Here is a 19,482-nt window from a genome sequence, read left to right as displayed (position 1 = left end):
TTCTTCCACAAGTGAGAGTACACACACATACATTATTTATACGGTGTGTGAGAGCGAGAGCGAGCTGGTGAAATGACTCATTCTTTCTATATTCTCTCTCCGCTGGCTCCCACTGAGAGATGAGTCAGAATCCGGGTGAAATCTGGGTGAACGATAAACCGCACCGTTCCCAAAAACAACACAGGTACAGTAGCTTCGTTTGATGCTTTAAAAACCACACGATGATACTGAGAGGACACCAAACCTCTCCTCATGGAAAGTGACTAATGCTTTAATTTAACGCTCATCGTGGAAACAGGACAGTCAGTGAGAGAAAGTGCCAACGCCGTGCGGCTATTTTTCACATTTGTGAGCAAACAAACACACCAGACGCACAACTTTTCCCTCGTGTGGGAGAAATTCATCTCGCTTAACACACCTCCTACTCATGCATCCAGATACCTGATGCCATGACAACCCACTGGAGCTCCTAAGCAATGAGATAACTGTTGCAAGTGTCACCCACCAGCACTCTCCCTGCACAGCCCGGCATGTCACAAAGCAGCATGTTGCACATTTCCAAAATTCCATCTATCCATGCACAGACTCCAAATCTGCTTCTATGTTGATTTCCAGCTAATTGCATCAGCCACAATGAATTTACATGGAACACAGGAACTTCAGGCGGCTCATTATCCACCTCAACGTCAAGATTTCTCAACATTGCTCACAGATAACCAACTTTTTGCCGCTTGCACTTGAATCCAAACCCCAGAAACTTCTCATGCAGGTTCAGAGTGGCTCGATTCACTGCGCTTTGACTCAATAAACACACAGCCTGCTTCCTCATTCATCACTTAAGACAAGCACTCGTGTTCTCCATCTTGTCTAGCGGGGTTGTTCCCTTAATTACTCTGTAATCCAATTAAGCCGAGCGTGTTGATGTTAATCGAATCTGTCGCGTCAGATGATTTCTTAAAAACCTGAAAACTTGATTTGATGTTTTTGTTGCGTCCCTAAAGGAAATTTGAAGTAAACATGACTTAAAGACACAGTGAGGAGTTTTCATGCTGTTTTGATTCTGGTGAGCCCGCTGGACAAAGACTACATTTCCCATGAGCACCGTCACCTAAAGATGTGGCTCTTGAAAATGACACAGATCTTCAGTGTGAAGTTTTTGAGGTGGCATTTTTTCCCTCATTAGATAGGACAGCTAAGGAAATGTGGGGAGTAGAGAGTGGGGGATGACATGCTGCAAAGAGTCGTGGGCCGAGAGTCGAACCAACGTTCACTGTAAGGAAGAGTACATCCTCTGTAGACGGGGTTGCACGCCTACTAGGGTAAAGCGTCCACAGATCTTCCTTATTTTGGTCAAGACAACTTTTTTCAGAATGCAGAGTGATGGGGCGCCATTGGTCGAGTAGTTTAGCGCACGCCAAAAATGCTAGCTCTTTGCAAACTGTAGTTAAGCTGCTGAAGCTTCTTCCTGCTGCTGCCATGATGGAAAACAACATAAATGTGCTTCTGAAGGACACATTTCACTTTAAGAAACTCCCATTTGTCCGCCTGTAAGCCAACAGTAATATGCACAGAATGAAATATCATGGAGTTTGAGTTTGAGCTTCGATTTTGAGCTTCCTTCTACAAGCTGAGCATACATATGCAGCTAATCGGACTTAGGTCAGCATGCAACTGCATCACAAAAGCCATCAGAGCACTAATTTGGAGTGAGTGAATCATCAAACTACATTGAAGTAATTAACTACAGTGCTTGTTAAATCGATGGTAACTGACTGCAGCCAGTCAACCTCAGGTCTAAGGGACGTCCTCTTAGTTTCACCCATACAGGGCCCGTATGAACCAGAAAAAGCAACCAAACTAGAACGCCTAAAAAGTGCAAAAGCTGTTGTAGAAACTTTGACCATGTTTAAGTATGGACATCCAACATTTGAACTTATTTCTTTTAAAGGATGGGAAACCCAGATATCTCCTCTTTAAGGGCTGCTCTATAGTCTGAATCAGTGCATGTGATTTCCTGTTTGAGGGGAAGTAGTGTGTGTGGTGATCTGTGATGCAAGTCCTTACCGAGCCATCCAGCTCCAGAGTTCGGGACACACATGTCCGTCTCAGCACTCGGCAGGACGAAGCCCACCACGAACACCTCCACGCCGTCCGACATGAGCGCCAGCCCCAGAACGAAGAACAGCTGCCACTGGAACCTCCCGTGTCCACACTCCTGCATGATCAGCTCGTACTGCTGGGCCAGCTCCTCCTCGTCCGCCTGCCGCTCGTTCTCCAGCTCCTTGTTGCTCTTTGACTGTCAGAGACCGGCTGGCCCAGAGCCACCTGACCGTCCCGCTGCTTTCCCGTCGCTGTAGGCCGGCACACCTTGGTACTCCCCCTCGTAGATCTCATCTTCATCATCGTGGCCCTCCGTGGCGTCGCTGGAGGCCCCGTCCTCGTCGTTGGCCGCGTTGTCGGCGTAGTGACCGTCTTGCTGATGGTAAGAATTGTAGTTGTTCTCTTCTTCGTCCTCGTTCTCGAATCGGTTGTAGCTGCGATGACCCGAGTATTCATCAGAGGCACGGTCGACGGCTTTGTTTAAGTTTTTGGAAGCGTGCCTCTTGGCCTCTTTGGCGATGTCCTTGGCACCTTTAACCAGAGAAGTCCTGTTGTTCTGTGTTTCATCCATCTTGGCACGTAAAGATCAGGCACTATAAGTCTTTTAATTCAAACCTATTGAGCTTTTATTCCACCAGGACCTACAAACACAAGCTCCTCCTTTATGGTCTGCTCTTCCCTGACAGATCGAGACTTAAGGCAGTTTGTTGGTGCTAAAAAAGCTGCTCAGCTGCCAGAAAGCTAATGATTAAGTAATGACGTCTAATTCCATTGGATGGGAGAAGCCAGACTGTGCTGAAATGGAGACAGCTGATGTCAAATCGGACGGACCCTCAGTCCTGTCAGAGCTCAGCAGAAGAGACGATCAGCCTGTGGGGACAGAGAGAGAGAAGAGCAGGTTTAGACTCATTAAAAGCTGCCTGTCACAAATACTTGAGTGCAGGATTTCTTGGCACACAGAGAGGAACTTCAAAAGAACATTTGGTCACTGAGAGAGCCAAGCTTCCCTCTGAAACTGATATCTGTTGCTACTGGAGGAGAAAAACTTTACAACAAAATAAAAATGATTCATTGATAAGAAACCGGGCCATGACAGAGATGATTTTCAGACTGGAATCAGCCAATGTCTGCAGCTTTTGGTAGTTTATCATCATCTTCGTTTGTGAGAGGATCAAATTTAGCAAAGTTGCATGAAATCCATTGACAAAAACAACGGTGGGCTAAATATAGAACACCTAAAATTACTGCAGCACTCTTAACAAGCAGATTAGACTAAAAAAGTGGAGTCAGCATTAGCGATGTTAACGATTAATCAAGTATGGAGCAATTGATTGTTAAGAACGTGCTTGAACTCTCTTTCCTAGAGGTGGAGATGAACAACGTGTGGTCTCATATATCATTCAGCTATCAGGATTTCAGTGAAAGCATGTTTCAATGCAAACATATGAACTTAAGGTGTTGCAACTTTTTGTAAGACACCCCCCCATCTTTGGATCCAAAGACAACAGACTGGTAGGAAGTCAGTGCAGAGAGAATTACCAGACTGCCAAGTGTTGCACAGTTGCACTCCCAACTAACATGTAGGCATGCTTATTTTTCTCGGTGAGGACAAGTAGACAGAAAACTGGACCCTGAGAGTCTGAAATATGTTTCTGTTCAGGTCTCTTGTTGCAGGAAATCAACATTGAGCCCCTCTCTATGTGACTACATGCATGCAGAGATGTTTTATAGTGCCAAATCCTAACAAATGTTATCTGAAGACTCTTTCCAAACAGAGCAGATCTAGCAAGTTACATCGGCAAGGACAAACTTGCCGAGACAGTGTTGGAGAGAGGGATAGAGGGAGATGAAGAGAGAGAGAGAGAGAGAGGCAGGACTCAGTCTGATCTCATCTTAATCCACCATGAGCAGAGCACTTTGCAGCATTTAGTAAGTTACAGTGGCAAGGACAAACTTCCTTTAACAGGCAGAAACCTCCAGCAGGACCAGACTCATGTTAGACAGACATACAGCAAAGAGATACAGAGATGATAGTCAATAATTATGCATCCTGGGAAGTAAAAATAAAGAACTGAGTGAATGTAATAACACGTTTTATGCTGTAATAGTGATACAGGATTCATGTTTTGACCTCAGTTGGTTGTGTTATTTCAGTATTTTGTCTTGCATCGTTTTAATGTGAGACCAGGGACTTGTTTCCAGAGTACTGCTGCTTCAGGTTAAGCAAAAGTGCATTAAATATTTGTTTGTTTGTATCATTCATTCATAAATATTCCATTCTTGTGCATTCTGGCTTCAGAGACCATGTTTCCTGTCAGCGCCGATCATATCTGGGCAACGTTTGGAGTACATGTCAGCATGTATGATTGACTCCCCTCAGGGATCTCTCTGTTGTGGCCTCTCAGCACACTTGTCAACACATCAGGCCCCGAGCCGTCTGTCTGCCACGCTGCAGCCAGAAGTCCTCAGGCACAGAGACTTCTGCTTTGGGCCCTCACATTACACCCCAACGGCCTTTAAACACTCTGTTACTGACAGGCCAATTTCACCACACAGAGAGAACACTGCACATACAAAACACACATGAAGTGACCTTTTCATGGTCAGCAACACCGATCTAAAGCACCCTGCTTCTTCTTGTATTGTTTGGCATCATGTTAGGGATAAAACAGCCCGGACCTGATGAGACATGGACTCCATTAGACCTCTAAAGGTGTGCTGTAGAATCTGGCATCAACACTTTAGCAGGTCTCATCTTACTGGACAACACTGGCCAGACTTTTCTTCCCCATACCTTGGCCGCCCCTCACCCTGACTTGTGTTGGAAGGTACTGACCACTGCAGACCAGGAACACCTCACAAGGATAGTTCCACAAGCTGCTCTTCTAACTCAGGGCACAGTTACTTTAATGTTCGCTGCCATGTTTGTGAGCTGTGAAAGCATGCAACATCCGATTCGTGATGCTCCCAACTCCGCTCCGCTCCTCTCGTTGGTTAGTTATACTCTGTTACGGCCAAATTCCACCAATTCCATGTCTGGTCCGTCTCTGATCCGTCACGGCACCGGATCCGATAGGTTTCTATTCTAGTCAATGTGTTAACTTCCACTGGATCTGCTCCGATGCGTTCCAGCTGCGTCTCTGATCCGGCAGGTCGGAGCCCTCTGGATAAGATACGCAGAGGTCAGAGGACCAGAAAGACAACATGGATGAGGAGAGGAGGAGGAGAATCCTTGATTCAGTGATTGCAGCGGGAAAACCACGGTCACATGACTCCAGCTGTCCGGCGGCTCTGCTCCGTGCTGCGTTCGAAAACGCAACTGGTGGGTGTTGATGGATGAGAGAGCATGGAGCCGGATCTCAGCGCATCAGAGATGGACCGGACATGGATCTGGTGGAAGTTCTGTGTCAGAGGTGGTCCAGAATCTGCCCTGAATCAGGCCACGCCCCCACAATCAGGGGTGGAAAATACATCCCTAAATCTGGCCTAAAATAATCTACTATGTGTGGCCAGTCTAACACAAATTAATTTGTTGCTGTGAGAGTACGCTCACTTTGCTTTGACGTCAGGAAGCTTATACATTCTTCCACTTCCTACTATCCCTTAAAACTCATTGATAACATCTTTGAAGCGATGCATTACATGTTTACAGATGAGACAGTCACAACTGCTCCTCAGAAACACAAATGTATCACATTCATCATCTGTAAAATGATTCAGAAACCTCTAACAGTCCTCGTAGCGTTCAGTTTAACAGTTTCTCACTTTCAGTAGTGGTACCATGATGCATTGCAGCGCTGTAGTCTCATGGTGTGATTGGATCCGTGAATGAAAGGGATTAAATCCATCTTTCATAGACCTACATGAGGCTGAGTGCTCTCTCATCTGTTAGTATGTGCAGTCCCTGGAGTGGAAAGCACACACTGAGGTGTTGGGACTGGGTTAAGTGCCCAAATAGAGCGTGGCAGGTTGATGTATGGTGTTTCTGCTCACCTTTGCTCTGCGGCATTAGATAAAACATCAGTTTGAATCCGTCATCCGGACGTAAGCACCGCGGCTCCACAGCGACATCGAGCAGCCCGAGAGATTTTTGGTGCAATGCAGCAATGCAACCAAGTAAGAAATGTGTTCTAACTAACTTTGAACACGGACGGATGGTGAGACACTGACTGCCGCCGGCCGGGGATTCATCTGAACGCCAGGCTGGAGAGGAAAACCTCAGCGTGCTGTGGCTCCAGGACAAAGATCGGCAGTCAGACCGCACCATTACCTGCCATAAAACCGGAGTGTTTAAAGTGTAAACACAAACATGAGCAGAGTTTCAGAAGTTTACGTCAGTATTTATCTTAAATCAGAGCCACTTCAGAGCGTTCACGTGTGTCACCTCTCTTCAGTGATAAAGACACGACACCGTCCTCGTTGCATAAAGAACTGCGTTTGTGCTAAATGCTTGTCTGCTCTCTTACTGAGAGTTAGATGAATATCAGAAGCGCTCTCCTATCTGGGCATTAAGAGAAGAAGAAGATAGACTCCACTAACCCTCAGGGGCGACTTCAGTTCTTTCATTCTGTTATTGAACATGTTACACACACACACAGAGGCTGAAATACACACACACACATGCACAAACAAAACCCTATGAACATGGAGACAACTCAGTGAGAGGGCTGCACACAATCTGGCTTCACAAGCAGGTGGAGGTTCAGCCCTTTGCTTAAGGGAACCTTGGCAGAACCCTGACACCGCTCAAGCAACAAGTCCAACCTCCATGCATCTGTCTTCACAGTGACGTGATGTTAACCTCCACAAATAGCTGCTTAATTACAACAAGCAGGTTACCTAAAGCAAGGGTTCCCAAACTTTTCAGCCTGCAACCCCCAAAATATAGGTGCCAAAGACTTGTGACCCCCACTGTCCCTCAAAGTGATTAAATGTGGCTTCATTTAGCTGGTCTGCAGAAAATGACCCTCCCTATATGAGCATGTGTCTGTGTTTCCTGTGCTTTTAACTAACCTGCTGCTACTGATGCTTTTGATAATTAACTGTTCACTAACCCTAAACTTAGGAGTCATCTGGAAACAAAGAAAGGCAGAAAACATTTTCTATTTTCAAGGTTTTATTTCAAGTTTAGCCTCTATTTTTGGTGATATTATTTTTACTGTAATGGGTAAAATATAATATTTTTTAGAAAGAAAAACATTCTGGAAGATATCTCACGACCCCCCATTTGTGTCTCCCAACCCCCACTTTGGGAAGCCCTGACCTAAAGTGTCAAACCAGACGTTCACGACGAACACAACCTTTTCCAAACCCTTCCTCTTTAAAGTGAAACAATGATAATGTCTAAATTGCAATGTTTAACAATAGTGTCAATATAGAAAGGGGCTCAAACAGACAATCTCCAAACTCTGCAGATCTCTTGGTGAAGCTAAACAATGAGCTGAAACTCACAGGAAGTCAAACCATATATTTGGCGGTGTAGACGAAGCACAAGAATCACGTTCCACATCCAGACACACTTCCTCATAACCAAAGTAAAAACCAAAACCCTCTTTTGCAAACTTCCCAGAACTCATTTCCAGCGCTGCAGCTCCTCCAACTTCCCGTCTGACAGCTGAGACTAAAGGGTGAACTCTGTGTTAGACCTCATGATTTGCTCTGAGAGTTTCTGCACCAAATGGCCAAGAAGAAAATAGCCAATCAACTCGCCGCACTGCAACACTGAGACCTTTTTATTAAAGAGGGAAAGTGAATAATGGAGCTAAACAGGCAGAAATGTGTGTGTGTGTATAATCCCTGTTCTCTGGGCTTTTCTCCTCCTCTACTTCCCTCTCTTCTGAGTAAATCTCAAAGTTATCATTTTGATTGTAATGCAGAATATGATCCATATCCCTCTTGTGTTGGCATTTTATTATTCATGATAGGCTAACCGCTCTCCTCCTTATGCAAATGGTCATTATTGCTGACATTTAGCCGTCTTTGAGCTCCAGAGATAACTCACTATAGTCCGGTGCAAATGTCTCCTCCTCTGTGGAAGGAAGCTATACTGCAATTTCACACAGCATGTAGTGCTGATATCAGGGATACACAAACATGAAGCTCCCGCACCCACGCTCACCACCGTGCCCTTTCCCCTCTATAAACACACAAGCTAATATCATGTGCGGTGGCTTTTATTTCCTCTTAGATGGCTCCGTCTGCTGTGATGCAGTGATCGGGGGTTATTATAACGCCACCTTTATGATGTGATTTTAGCAATCAGCAAATATTCCTGCGAGCTCTGAATCAGCAGTCCACGGAGAGAGAAGAAATGATTTCCTCGCAGTCGTGCTGTCATGGCCCGCTGACGCCGTCCAGCTACGTTCATTAATCACTCACGAAGTCACACAGTGGATGCATGAACACACACACACACACACACACACACACACACACACACACACACACACACACACACACACACACACACACACTCACACACACTCTGCAGGTGCATGCTCCAGGACCCTGGCAGATACACTCATACGATGCTGGGTTAAAGTAAGTGAATCCTTCCTGCAGGACGTCGTCCCAACTAAATATCAGAATCATGTTTCAAAGTGTGGGAAAGCTTCGTTAAGACGGATAAGATCCCAGATCTGCATGTGACCTCATACTGGTTAACAATATGTAAATGCAAGTGGTGTGTGCAGAGCCCTGCAGGCTTTCTGCGGTGCCCACAGATGGCTGCAGTGAGCATTTGCTAATGCACATCGTGTGAATGGAAGTACACGCCAAGCTCAGCAGATGCTCCATAAAAAGTCAGGTCGTGGTTTGGGAAGATAAACGCTCAGGACTTTCAGACATCACACGGCTTAATGTACGAGCAAAGATCCATCTCAGGAAAGAAATGAGCTTTCCTCTTTGAGTTTACCCTCCTGGTAGTCCTTGATTTAATCACGCAGACCTGACTCCGTCGTCTGGTGACGAGATAAGTCAGATACCTGAGCACAAACAAGATCAGAAGGATGATATGCTGCAGCTTTTCATGCTTTTAGCACTTCTATTTTTTTTATCTTGAGCTCAAAACTTTTCTTGTCTCAGAAATGTGAACACTGCGAAAGTTTCCAATGCATGACAGCCAAACAAATCCACATGTGCAAGACAAGAGAGCACTTCTGCACATGCTAGCAGCCAGAGATTTTTAACATATTTGATTAGACGTCATTCAGTGCTGATGGTAATAAATTCTGATCAGCTGCAGGACTGACAAAGAAAGCTGAGTCCTCCTGTCTTCATGTACCAGGACACATTGTACTCATGCAATGCAAGCTTGGCCTTCTCTTTGCAGTATTTCTTCGGCCACATACTCTGCAAAGACTACACACAGCTACAGCTGGATGTCTGAGTCAGCTCCAGCGCTGTAAAATGCATCCTTTTCAGCTGATGTCTCTGCAGCTAGTTTACAAGGAAAGGCAGAAATAACGCCGACGTCAGAGGACGAGGCTGGAGCCAAAAACACAGAATCATCTGCAACAACTGAAGATGTTTTTACAACACCTTAGTCCAAACTTCAGGAACTACATATATTTGGATTCCACATGAAGAAAGTTTCAGAGAAATTTCACCCTTAATTACGCAGAAAACCTTGAGATAACAATTCCCACCTGTGAGCATTGACTGCTGTGCTACAAAAAACCTTGACATGGAAGAACAACAGGAAGAAATCAGCTCAAGCATTGTGAAAAATTAAGCTTCAGGCGTCTGAGAGTTAGGACTTTTTTTAAACCACCTGCAGGTCTGAGGGAGCTCTGAGAAAACTGAAGAGCATCTCTTTGATAAAAAGCCTGATCAGCCTCCCAAACATCGACACAAAGAACTTTTAAAACTTCCTCTCTGCCTCCCCCTGAAAACCAGGAGATGAACAAGCACTTAAAGCACGCAGCCCCGAGAGGCGGCAGGAGAAGAAGCCGGGGGAGCTGAGGATCCTGAGTTCAGATTAAAGTAATAAGATTACAGAGCAGCCTCAGAGACACGCTGAACACAAACAGAAATTCATAGACTCTCAAATGCAAATCTATCAAACAACACAGCTCTTAATGTGGGTTATCCTGCTGACACACACAAACACACACACACACTCGGACACACACACATCTGCCTGATTGCCTGTATATAATGATAGCTGTGAGGGTTTACCGGCTGCTGGAGTCCAGCCAGCTGCTGTGGGGGTCCCTGTGTGAATGCCCAAACTGCAATTTGATGGAAAGTGTGTGCGTGTGTGATTTGTAGTCTTTTTAATATATTACAAGATTAAAGGAGCAGTCTGCTAACTTTGTAGACATCAGCTATGTGTGATCATCATCTTCATGTCTGTACTGTACACACTGATCAGCCACAACAGACATGTATAACAGCTCTTAGATACTTAAGTGATGTTGTTAAAGCAGAGAGTTAATGCTGTGGATTTGTGTGTGCGTGCGTTTTTCAACCCCAGTTGAAAAAGTCTAGACACGCCTTGTCATCTTTCATCTGAACTTTAAAGACACAGATCCGTACAGCTCTGGCTTTCTCACTGAAGCTGAACATTACTACTGTGGATGATCTACAGCTAATTAGCATCAAATTATTTTCTTCCATGGACTTTTTGTTCAGTAGTTTTACTTGCGTTCAGTCAGGACACAACGTGAACCTGGTTCTAGTTCCGGGCTGGTGCTCACGCTCAACTGGTTCAACTTGCGAACCAACTTGGCACCAGTTTGTTTTTTTCAAACCGCTCAAGCCTGTGGAAGAGTCACGTCATGACGTCACTTCTACACTAGCGCATACTTTCCCTCACATCACGATGGCGGACAACGTAGCATGCTTGCTGGTGTTGCTCGTGGCTTTTCATAATGACATGAGGTCCCAAAGAGAACTTATCCAACTTTACCAACACTTCTGTGCTACTTGTCGTGCTTTACATGGATGGAGACTTCATCTGTCACCCCTGAAGAGTTGGTGCTGCTCTGGAACCTGTTTTCCTGGCCAAGATCTGGTTCTCTTGCAATCACAAAACACAAAAAACTGGTTCTCAATTGAGCACTGGCTCCAAACCGGCCATGAAACTGCCTTGGTGGAAAAGGGGAATTAGTTGTGACTTCCTGGAGCACCTGGTGAGTGACAGGTAACAATCCCTCCTTCTTTTTCAACTCACTAATCCTTGTATCACTTTTCTAAAGATACTGCTACTGTTAATGACATATAAGAAGTGAGAATTCAACGATATGGAGGCCAAAACACAAGCCTCTTTCACGTATGCACGCCTGAACATTTCTACAAAATTTCTGCCCCTGAATTTTTCTCAAGTTGCTCGTTCACACACGTCCCTCACAGCATGAATTCTTCTCTGGCTGGTGAAGGACGCATAGATGAGTCTCTGGAGTTAAGGCATGATGGCGGATGAAGTTACAGATACCTGTGATCTACCTGTGATGCCTTTATATCAGTACTATGTGCAAACGGACCAATGTGCAGACATCTTTGCAGTTCTCATCTTGAAAGTTACTCTGCTACTTCGACGTCATCACCCTCCCCCCGCCTGCATGCTAGCAGTGAATTGTCCCAAACATTTCCAGCTGGATTCTCGTATCAGCTCACCCTGATTCCTCATGAAAATTTAAGAGGGGGGATTCTGGATACAGTCAGGAGAAAAGTTCAGCTATCTGAGTTTTCAGGAGTTTTGTGTGTGTGTGAATATGACTACAGACAATAGAGGTGGGGGGATTCTCTCCACTGAGCTCTTCCTCTCCAACCATCTCTCTCGGTGTGGTTGCACATTTGAACAGCTGGATGATGTTCCTCTCTCCTCTTTCCAGGCTGCTGATTGGCTGACAAAGTGCCTCCTGGCTCTCATTATGTGGTGCAAACCCATGCAAGCCAAACCCTCTTGTGTGTTTACTTGTCAATGAAAGATAGATGAAGCAGAGATAAGGCACAATAGAAGAAGGTGAAATAGAGCGAGTAGACGCGTTGATTGTCATCTGCCGAGCTAAAGCAAACACTGCGCCGCACAGCGGGGCCCGAGGCAAACATTCATTTACCCACTATTCAGAGTGAGCTGCCTTGAAGCAAACACCTGGTTGGAATTTCTTCATGTTTGATCCAATCAAACTTCACATTCAGCCTCGTGGGACAGCTTTATGCAAAACTCATCTGTCACTCCCCCCCCCCCCCCACTCTTTGTTCCACTACTGCAGCTTCCACACACACAGCGGCTCCACCGGCTGAGCTCAGCCCACAGACCACGTACAGGAAGCGACATCAATCACCGCCGAGTCTTTTGACGCAAGTCGCGTCCCGTAATTAGATTTCGGGCTGTCCTGCAGTCTGAGAATCAATCCTCGTGCTGCCTGCGCACCGTGCGGTACAGTGAGCTGACTGTCCACGCGCTGCACCGTGCATTAAACCCTGAGTAATGGATCTGTTCTGTGTGCTCACTGCAGGTTCACTCCTCTGCTTCTGATGCACGGAACAACTCGGGGTTGCCTCTGCCATGTGCAAACTCATCATTAAAGCTAGGGTTGGTGGTCACGGAAAACTAGCATGAATTTGAATGTATCATTTCCTCAGGACTCCGTCTAACCCCTCCTCTCCTCCAAAACGACGCCCCCACTCACATGCACAGGCGCCGCTGATTCGCGACCATTTGATCACGACCATTTGATCACGACTGATTCCAAACCGGTCCTCAGCACATGGTTTGTGTTTTGCACTGCGTCAACTCATGTCTCACTCAGCGGTAAGAAAACACCAAAACATTCTCATAGTGAAAGTTAAAAACACAAGCAAACATGAAATGTACGCTTTTCAGGAGGCGAGCAGGACGGCAGGACAGGATTTGATTGGTTTCATCATTTGGCTCCTGATGGCAGGGATTGGTTGGTGTTTTCCCAGGTTTACTCCGGCTATATTGATTACCATCGGGACATAAAGATCATTTTAACCAGTATAACTAGTGTATCTAAATCTGACTACCAACTAAATAATGGACGTAGTATCCGTGACATCACCCATCTGCTCCTGAAGCCAATCGTTGGCGGCAGCCATATTGGAAATGCGGAACTCAACCATGCATAGTGTGACGTAAAGAGGCGGGGTTTGAGCCTCCTAGCCAACAGCTATGTGTTCCCACCCGTCAGTCATGTCCTTATTTGGGCAAAACTCATAACCCTAATATCTTCTGAACCGTCGCGTTAGAAAACATTCACCCCCCGTACAGTCAGTGGCGGTTCTAGACCAATTTTACTGGGGGGGCCAGGCTGGGGCCAAGGGTGTTGTCAGAGGGACACATTCAACCCTGACAAACTAGACTGAGAAGGGCGAGGACCGGCTGAGAACAAACTGGCAACACATCAGTGCATCCCTATATACTAGACATATATACTACTGTGTACTATATTAACATGCAGACTGACAGCAGCTGTTTGGCTGTTTACACTCAACATGAGTCTCTTAGCGCTCTAAGCTTTTTTTTAAATTGTATAATATTATTGTGGTGTGGAGGGGGGGCCACCGGGGGGTCCAGGTTTAGTTTTACAGGGGATCTGGCCCCTGTTGGCCCCTCCCCAGAACCGCCACTGTGTACAGTGTGTGCCGACAGATAAACTAGCTGCGTAGAGTGAAGCCGTTTTTTTGAATGGGTGTGTGTGAGCTTTCCGGTGTTTCTACAACCAGCCTCTAGTGGACGCTTGATGAACTGCACTTTGTAACACTTCCACATGGGGTTCATATTTAGCTTGGTGGTAACACCCCTCAACACCATCACTACAGTGGTGGTTCTGGGGAGGGGCCAACAGGGGCCATTGCCCCTGTAAAACTGAACCTGGATCCCCCTGTGTCCCCCCCCCTCCACACCAAACAAATATTATACAATAAAAAAAAAGCTTCGGTATCGCGCCGATGTTACAGGCGGAACACATGCGTGTGGGACTTGGTTCCAGTCCCTTAGAGCACTATGGGACTCATGTTGAGTGTGAACAGCAACACCCTTGGCCCCAGCCTGGCCCCCCCAGTAAAATTGGTCTAGAACCGCCACTGCATCACTAACACCACCACACACCAGAAAGATGCAGAAAGTCACTAAATTACTTAGTTTTGTGCAATTACACAAAACTGCTTCACTTCATTATTCTGATGCATTTCACAAAAGACACATAAAACTATAAAAGCAACATTTGAAAGATTCTTCCTTTAAAATGAACATTAATTAAACAGCTCCATCATATTCTGATCAAATATAGTGCATGTTCTATAAATGCTCATTCTTAACTCACTGTCTGATGCTCACGCTCACAAACTCTTCAAAAGTTCTCCAACTCTTCCTTCAATCACGCGTAAAGGGAGATTATCATCTCCATCAGACAACACACAGAGCAGAGGATCCCCCGGCAGTACCTGCAGTTTCCATTTTGCATTTTAAATGATCCAAAAGGAGGAGAGAGATGAAGACCTGTGCATCACGAGGAGCGGAGTGCGGAGGGAGATGAAGTTCTAGTTTGTCTGCTGGTTTAAAGAGAAAAGACTTACAGAGCGCAGAGGACCGCGACGCATCGTGCCGAGCTGCCAGTGAGTCTCCCCCTTCTCTCTCTCTCTCTCCTCTCTCTCTCTCTCTCTCTCTCTCTCTCTCTCTCTCTCTCTCTCTCTCTCTCTCTCTCTCTCTCTAAACAGCAACAGGGAGAGAAGGCATCGCGCTGGAGATTTCTTCTCTCTTGTCTTGTGCGATGCAGCTGTTTCTCTGCTGCAGTCCAAGAAGGAAGAGAGGAGAGAGAAGCAGAGGAGGGGGGAGGTGGGAAGCGTGAGTGTGATGGGAGGAGGAAGAAGAGGAGGAGGAGGAGGAGGAGGGAGGAGGGGGGATAGCAGGAGTAATAGGCAGACTGAAATCAATAGGCCTGTATCCTACGGACAACAGTGAGCATTTCCGTATAACAGAGAGCAGCAGTGATGCAGGAGGGCTGGCAGAGTCACAGAGTGCTGAGATGATGAGAACAAAGAGGAGGAGGAGGAAGAGGAGGAGGAAGAGGAAGCTCCTGAGAAGAAGTTAACAGAGGGATGAGGGGGACTGTTGCTGATGCTGCTCCAAATGAAAACCACGAGTACCCCAAACAGAGTTACACTATCCAGGGATTCATTTATCATTAGTTAACACTCACAAAGAGTCACTTTAATGTGTCATAATTCATATTCTATATTTTTAAATGACGTTAAATCATCTTATAGAGCAGTACTCATCATTTAAAGTTGAACCAGGGCCACCAGGTAACCAGTTTGACTCTAGATGACAGTTTCTATGCTTCCTAAAGTAATCTGAAAGATACCGGACGATAGTGAAATATTAATTAACTTAGCATAAAGCAATATATTAAAAAAATCCTTCTTTTGTTGAACTTTCAAAGACCGATAAGTCTGTGCAACAAAGTTCGCTCACATTCACAGCAGCAGCGCCACCTCATATGCCAGAAGTTCAGCGGTATCTTAACCTTGCAGAAAATATGGATCCACCAGATTCCTCGTCTGTTATCAGGCGAATCTTCTTGCAAAGCTTCAAGCTGATGCGCTTGTTCCCGGTTGGAGAATGTGCAGACCAATCAGAGTCCTTCTAGGAGAAAGAGGTGGAAATGGGGGAAGCAAGAAGAGACTGCAAGCCTGTAAACAATGGCTGCACATGATGAGATGAGCGTGGATGCAGCTTAAGTGGCAGTTTTATCAGAACAGGACATCAAAAAGTCCCTTTTTGCAGTCTAGAATTATTTGATTTTAAAGGAGCAGTTTTCCGCACCTTTGGCTGGCGCAACTAGCTTGTGACTTGTTCAGAGCCCATGCATGGGAGTCAGGACTGATGTTGGCTGTCCCCTGCAGAGACGACAGTGGGCCTTAGTGATGAGAAGACCACTTGTTTTAAGTTAATTGCTCACCCTAGTTAGCTCATTGGTTGAGAAAGTCATATTTTTTTCCAAGTACTTTGAGCTCTTTTAGCTAATCTATCTTATCTCTATTATTTCTATCTTTGGTTAACTAACTCACCCACTAAAGAGTTAGCCAGAAACAAGGACTGAAAAACTGTGGCATTTTCCAACCCCTTCAACTCCAGTGTCTCTTCAGATACCCCTTTACGACCAACGCAAAGCTGCTTCTAGTTCCGGGCTGGTGCTCGCGCTTGTTGGAGCTAGTTGAACTTTGGAACCAAATTAGCACCAGTTTGTTTTCCCACCTGCTCGAGCCCATTGAAGAGCCACGTCATGACGTCACTTCTACGTGACCGCTTTTCCCAGCAGTGCTAGCACGAACTTTCCCTCACAATAACAACGATGGCAGACAACGCAGCGTGCTTTATTGTGTGGCTCAAGGCTTTTCATAACCACATGAGGTCCCGAAGAGAACTTATCCAACTTTACCAACACTTCTGTGGTACTTGTCGTGCTTTACATGGACGGCAACTTCCCCCCTCACCCCTGACGTAAGCGGTTTGCCGTTCTAGTCCAGCACAGAGTTGGTGCTGCTCTGGAACCTGTTTTCCTAGCCGGGAGCCGGTTCTCTCGCATTCAAAAGACAAAAAATGGGTTCTCAATTGAGTACCGGCTCCAAACAGGCCCTGAAACTGCCTCGTGGAAAAGGGATAAAAGAGGCTGGTCACGTCTGGTTCCAAAAAATACAAGATGACGATTATTAAAATGGTCATAACCAACCCCCATGTAAGGTAACGCTTAAAGCTATGTCTGCACTACTTGTTCCTCTGCATGTCTGCACCTTGCGTTTTTGTCTTTCTGCCAATTGTCTCCCAAAAAAGTTCTTAGTTTAGAGAGTTCAATGCGGACGTCTGGGCAGAGAGAGTTTGAGCAATCCCTAAAAAAGCCCATCCTTTTTACTCGACCAGAGAAGGAGCCATTACGAACTCGAGTGAATGAGCTCTCCTCTCCTCCACTCTCAGAAATAACCATTACAGGGGAAATCTCGAGCAGCGAGGAAGGAAGCCTGCGAGGACGTCCCTCTCGCTCTGTCTCATAAAAATGCAGATACATTTGCATTTCTATCCAGCAGCTGTTGTTTAATTTGAGGGCTGAAATGAATAAAACCAAACACACACCCACATTATTCATATCAGGACATGTCTGCACGAGCACACAAACACACACACACACTTCCACAGCCCGCTCTCACATTAACATTGCATGAGCCCTGTTCATGATGTCGAAAATCAGGATCTGGGCATGCAAATTTTTCCCTTCATCTGCTATCATTTCCTTTTCTGTCTTTGCTTTTTATAAACTGTCACTCAGAGACTGAATCCATCAAAATCATTCAAAAATAGTGTGCAGAATTTTAGCAGGCGAGTGGGCGGACACAGAACATTAATGGGAAAAACATTAAGATAGGAACGATAAAGAAGAGCTTGGCTCAGGCTTTGAGTTCTGCAAAACAAAGCTTAGACATGAAGCTTCAACATGAATTAGTGGGTGCTAAACTGGCCTACTGCAGGTAGCCATGCTGTTGTAATACATGCAGAATGTGGTTTGGCATTGTCCTCCTAGGTAGCACTGCATTAAAAACAGACATGACTCTGTAGTGGAAGTCACTGCATAGGCTCAAAATCACTTTCACTTCTGCAGGTTAAAACTGAACCTTGCAAAGAAGAAACCAGATATAAGCATGATCCAGAAACACCGGAGACTTCTCTGGACTGGATCCCGTTTAAGATGCACTGAGGGGAAGTGGAAAACTGTCCTGTGGTCTGATGAATTAAAATCTGACATTCTTTATGGAAATCATGGACGCTGTGTCCTCCGCTCTAAAGAGGAGAGGGACCACCCGGCTTGTTATCAGCTCACAGTTCAAAGCCAGCATCCCTGATGGTATGAGGATCAGAAGAGTCCATGGCATGGGTAGCTTACACATCTGTGAAGGCTCCATTAATGCTGAACAATATATACAGGTTAAGGAGTAACACATGCTGCCATCCAGACAATGCCAAACCACATTCTGCACGTATTACAAGAGCATGGCTCTGTAGTAGAAGAGTCCTGGTGCTAAACTGGTCTTACCTGCAGTCCTTACTTGTCACCCACTAATTCATGTCAAAGCTTCATTTTTAAAGGTCCAAAATCTAAGCCACCCGGTCTTGGTTTTCAGCCTTGTCCCCTTTATATAGAGATTTCGCCAGATTCCATTATTGGAATATTATTCTGAAGTTAGTGGTGACTCTTTTCCAATCTCTCCCTCTGAGAGACTCAGCCTCTCTGAAGTGTCCTTTTTATACCCAGGCATGTTACTAAGCTGTCAATCATTAACCTGATTGGTTGGGAGACGTTCCTCTAGGTGTTTCTTTTTTAGAACGACACAACTTTTTCAGTGTTCTGTTGTCCTCCTTGGAATTGGGTTGTAAATATGAAATAGGACGGTATAAGATTGTGTTTACAGCACAGAGCGACTTTAAAGATAAACATCATACAATAAAACAGATCTACAAAATGTCTGTTGGATTGAATTCTCTCTGGGCAGTCAAGGAAAACGGCGTTATCTCAGAGTCTGATGGTCGGGAAGGATCCAACATATCAGGGATTTACCTGCTCCACTCATAAGAAAAGACGTAAACAGTGGTGTGTGGATTCGACATATACCGATCAATACTAATGAATGAACTTGACTCTCCTGTCAATCATCGATATATCAATATGACATCCTTTGGTGAGAACGCTCGGGTAATATACTGCAGAATGGTTATGAGTAATTTGGCTGGGTGAGTGATATAGAGTTAAATTGATTTCTAATTATACGCCCTGGTGGGTGCATAATTTCATGCATAAAGAAACAAAGGGGGTTGTTAGCAAGGTCTGCTTTAGAATGCATCAGGATGCACAGCTTTGTTTTCCCTGTAATTACACACTCCACTCATCCTCCTGATCATACCTCACACACACACACACACACACACACACACACACACACACACACACACCTCTGAAAAATGTACTTTGAGAGGAAGGTAATGACTTGTTTTAAGCTGTAACTTTCAAACCACTGAGTAAGTACGTTGGAACATGGCGAAGTGATCCAAACGAATGAAAGGACAAACTCTATTCAAAGCTGGGATGATCATTACACAAACACTTGATTTAAAAACTGAAAGCTACATTAATTTAGTTATGAGGCAACTCCAGAAATGACCAATTTAAGCAAAGATAGAAAAAAAACTCAATTGTTTTTTTTTATGGGGCATTTCCGCCTTTAATTTATAGGACGGCTGAAGAGAGACAGAAAATGTGGGGAGTAGAGAGAGGGGGAGGACATGCAGTAAATGGTCAAGGCTGGAACCAAACCTGCGACCTCTGCGACATGGACTATAGCCTCTGTATATGGGGCACGCTTAGA

The 19,482-nt window shown here is 45.3% G+C and overlaps 2 protein-coding genes across 10 annotated transcripts in view; one reads left to right on the top strand and one right to left on the bottom strand.

The window, feature by feature from the left end:
- The window catches only part of LOC117830696 (synaptic vesicle glycoprotein 2C-like), a 36,870-nt gene extending 34,199 nt beyond the window's left edge, over positions 1 to 2,671 (bottom strand). Inside the window, 3 exon segments of the mRNA XM_034708923.1 lie at positions 2,065 to 2,295; positions 2,298 to 2,337; positions 2,339 to 2,671. Of these exon segments, the coding sequence (XP_034564814.1) occupies positions 2,065 to 2,295; positions 2,298 to 2,337; positions 2,339 to 2,671 (604 nt within the window).
- Positions 1 to 19,482, top strand: part of LOC117830698 (ceramide transfer protein-like) — a 152,170-nt gene that overhangs the window by 75,414 nt on the left and 57,274 nt on the right. The gene's annotated exons all lie outside the window — the stretch shown is intronic.

Source organism: Notolabrus celidotus, chromosome 19 (assembly GCF_009762535.1).
Source record: "Notolabrus celidotus isolate fNotCel1 chromosome 19, fNotCel1.pri, whole genome shotgun sequence".
NCBI lineage: Eukaryota > Metazoa > Chordata > Actinopteri > Labriformes > Labridae > Notolabrus > Notolabrus celidotus.
Note: the sequence above shows the minus strand (reverse complement) of the source record. Positions and strands in the feature narration are given on the sequence as shown.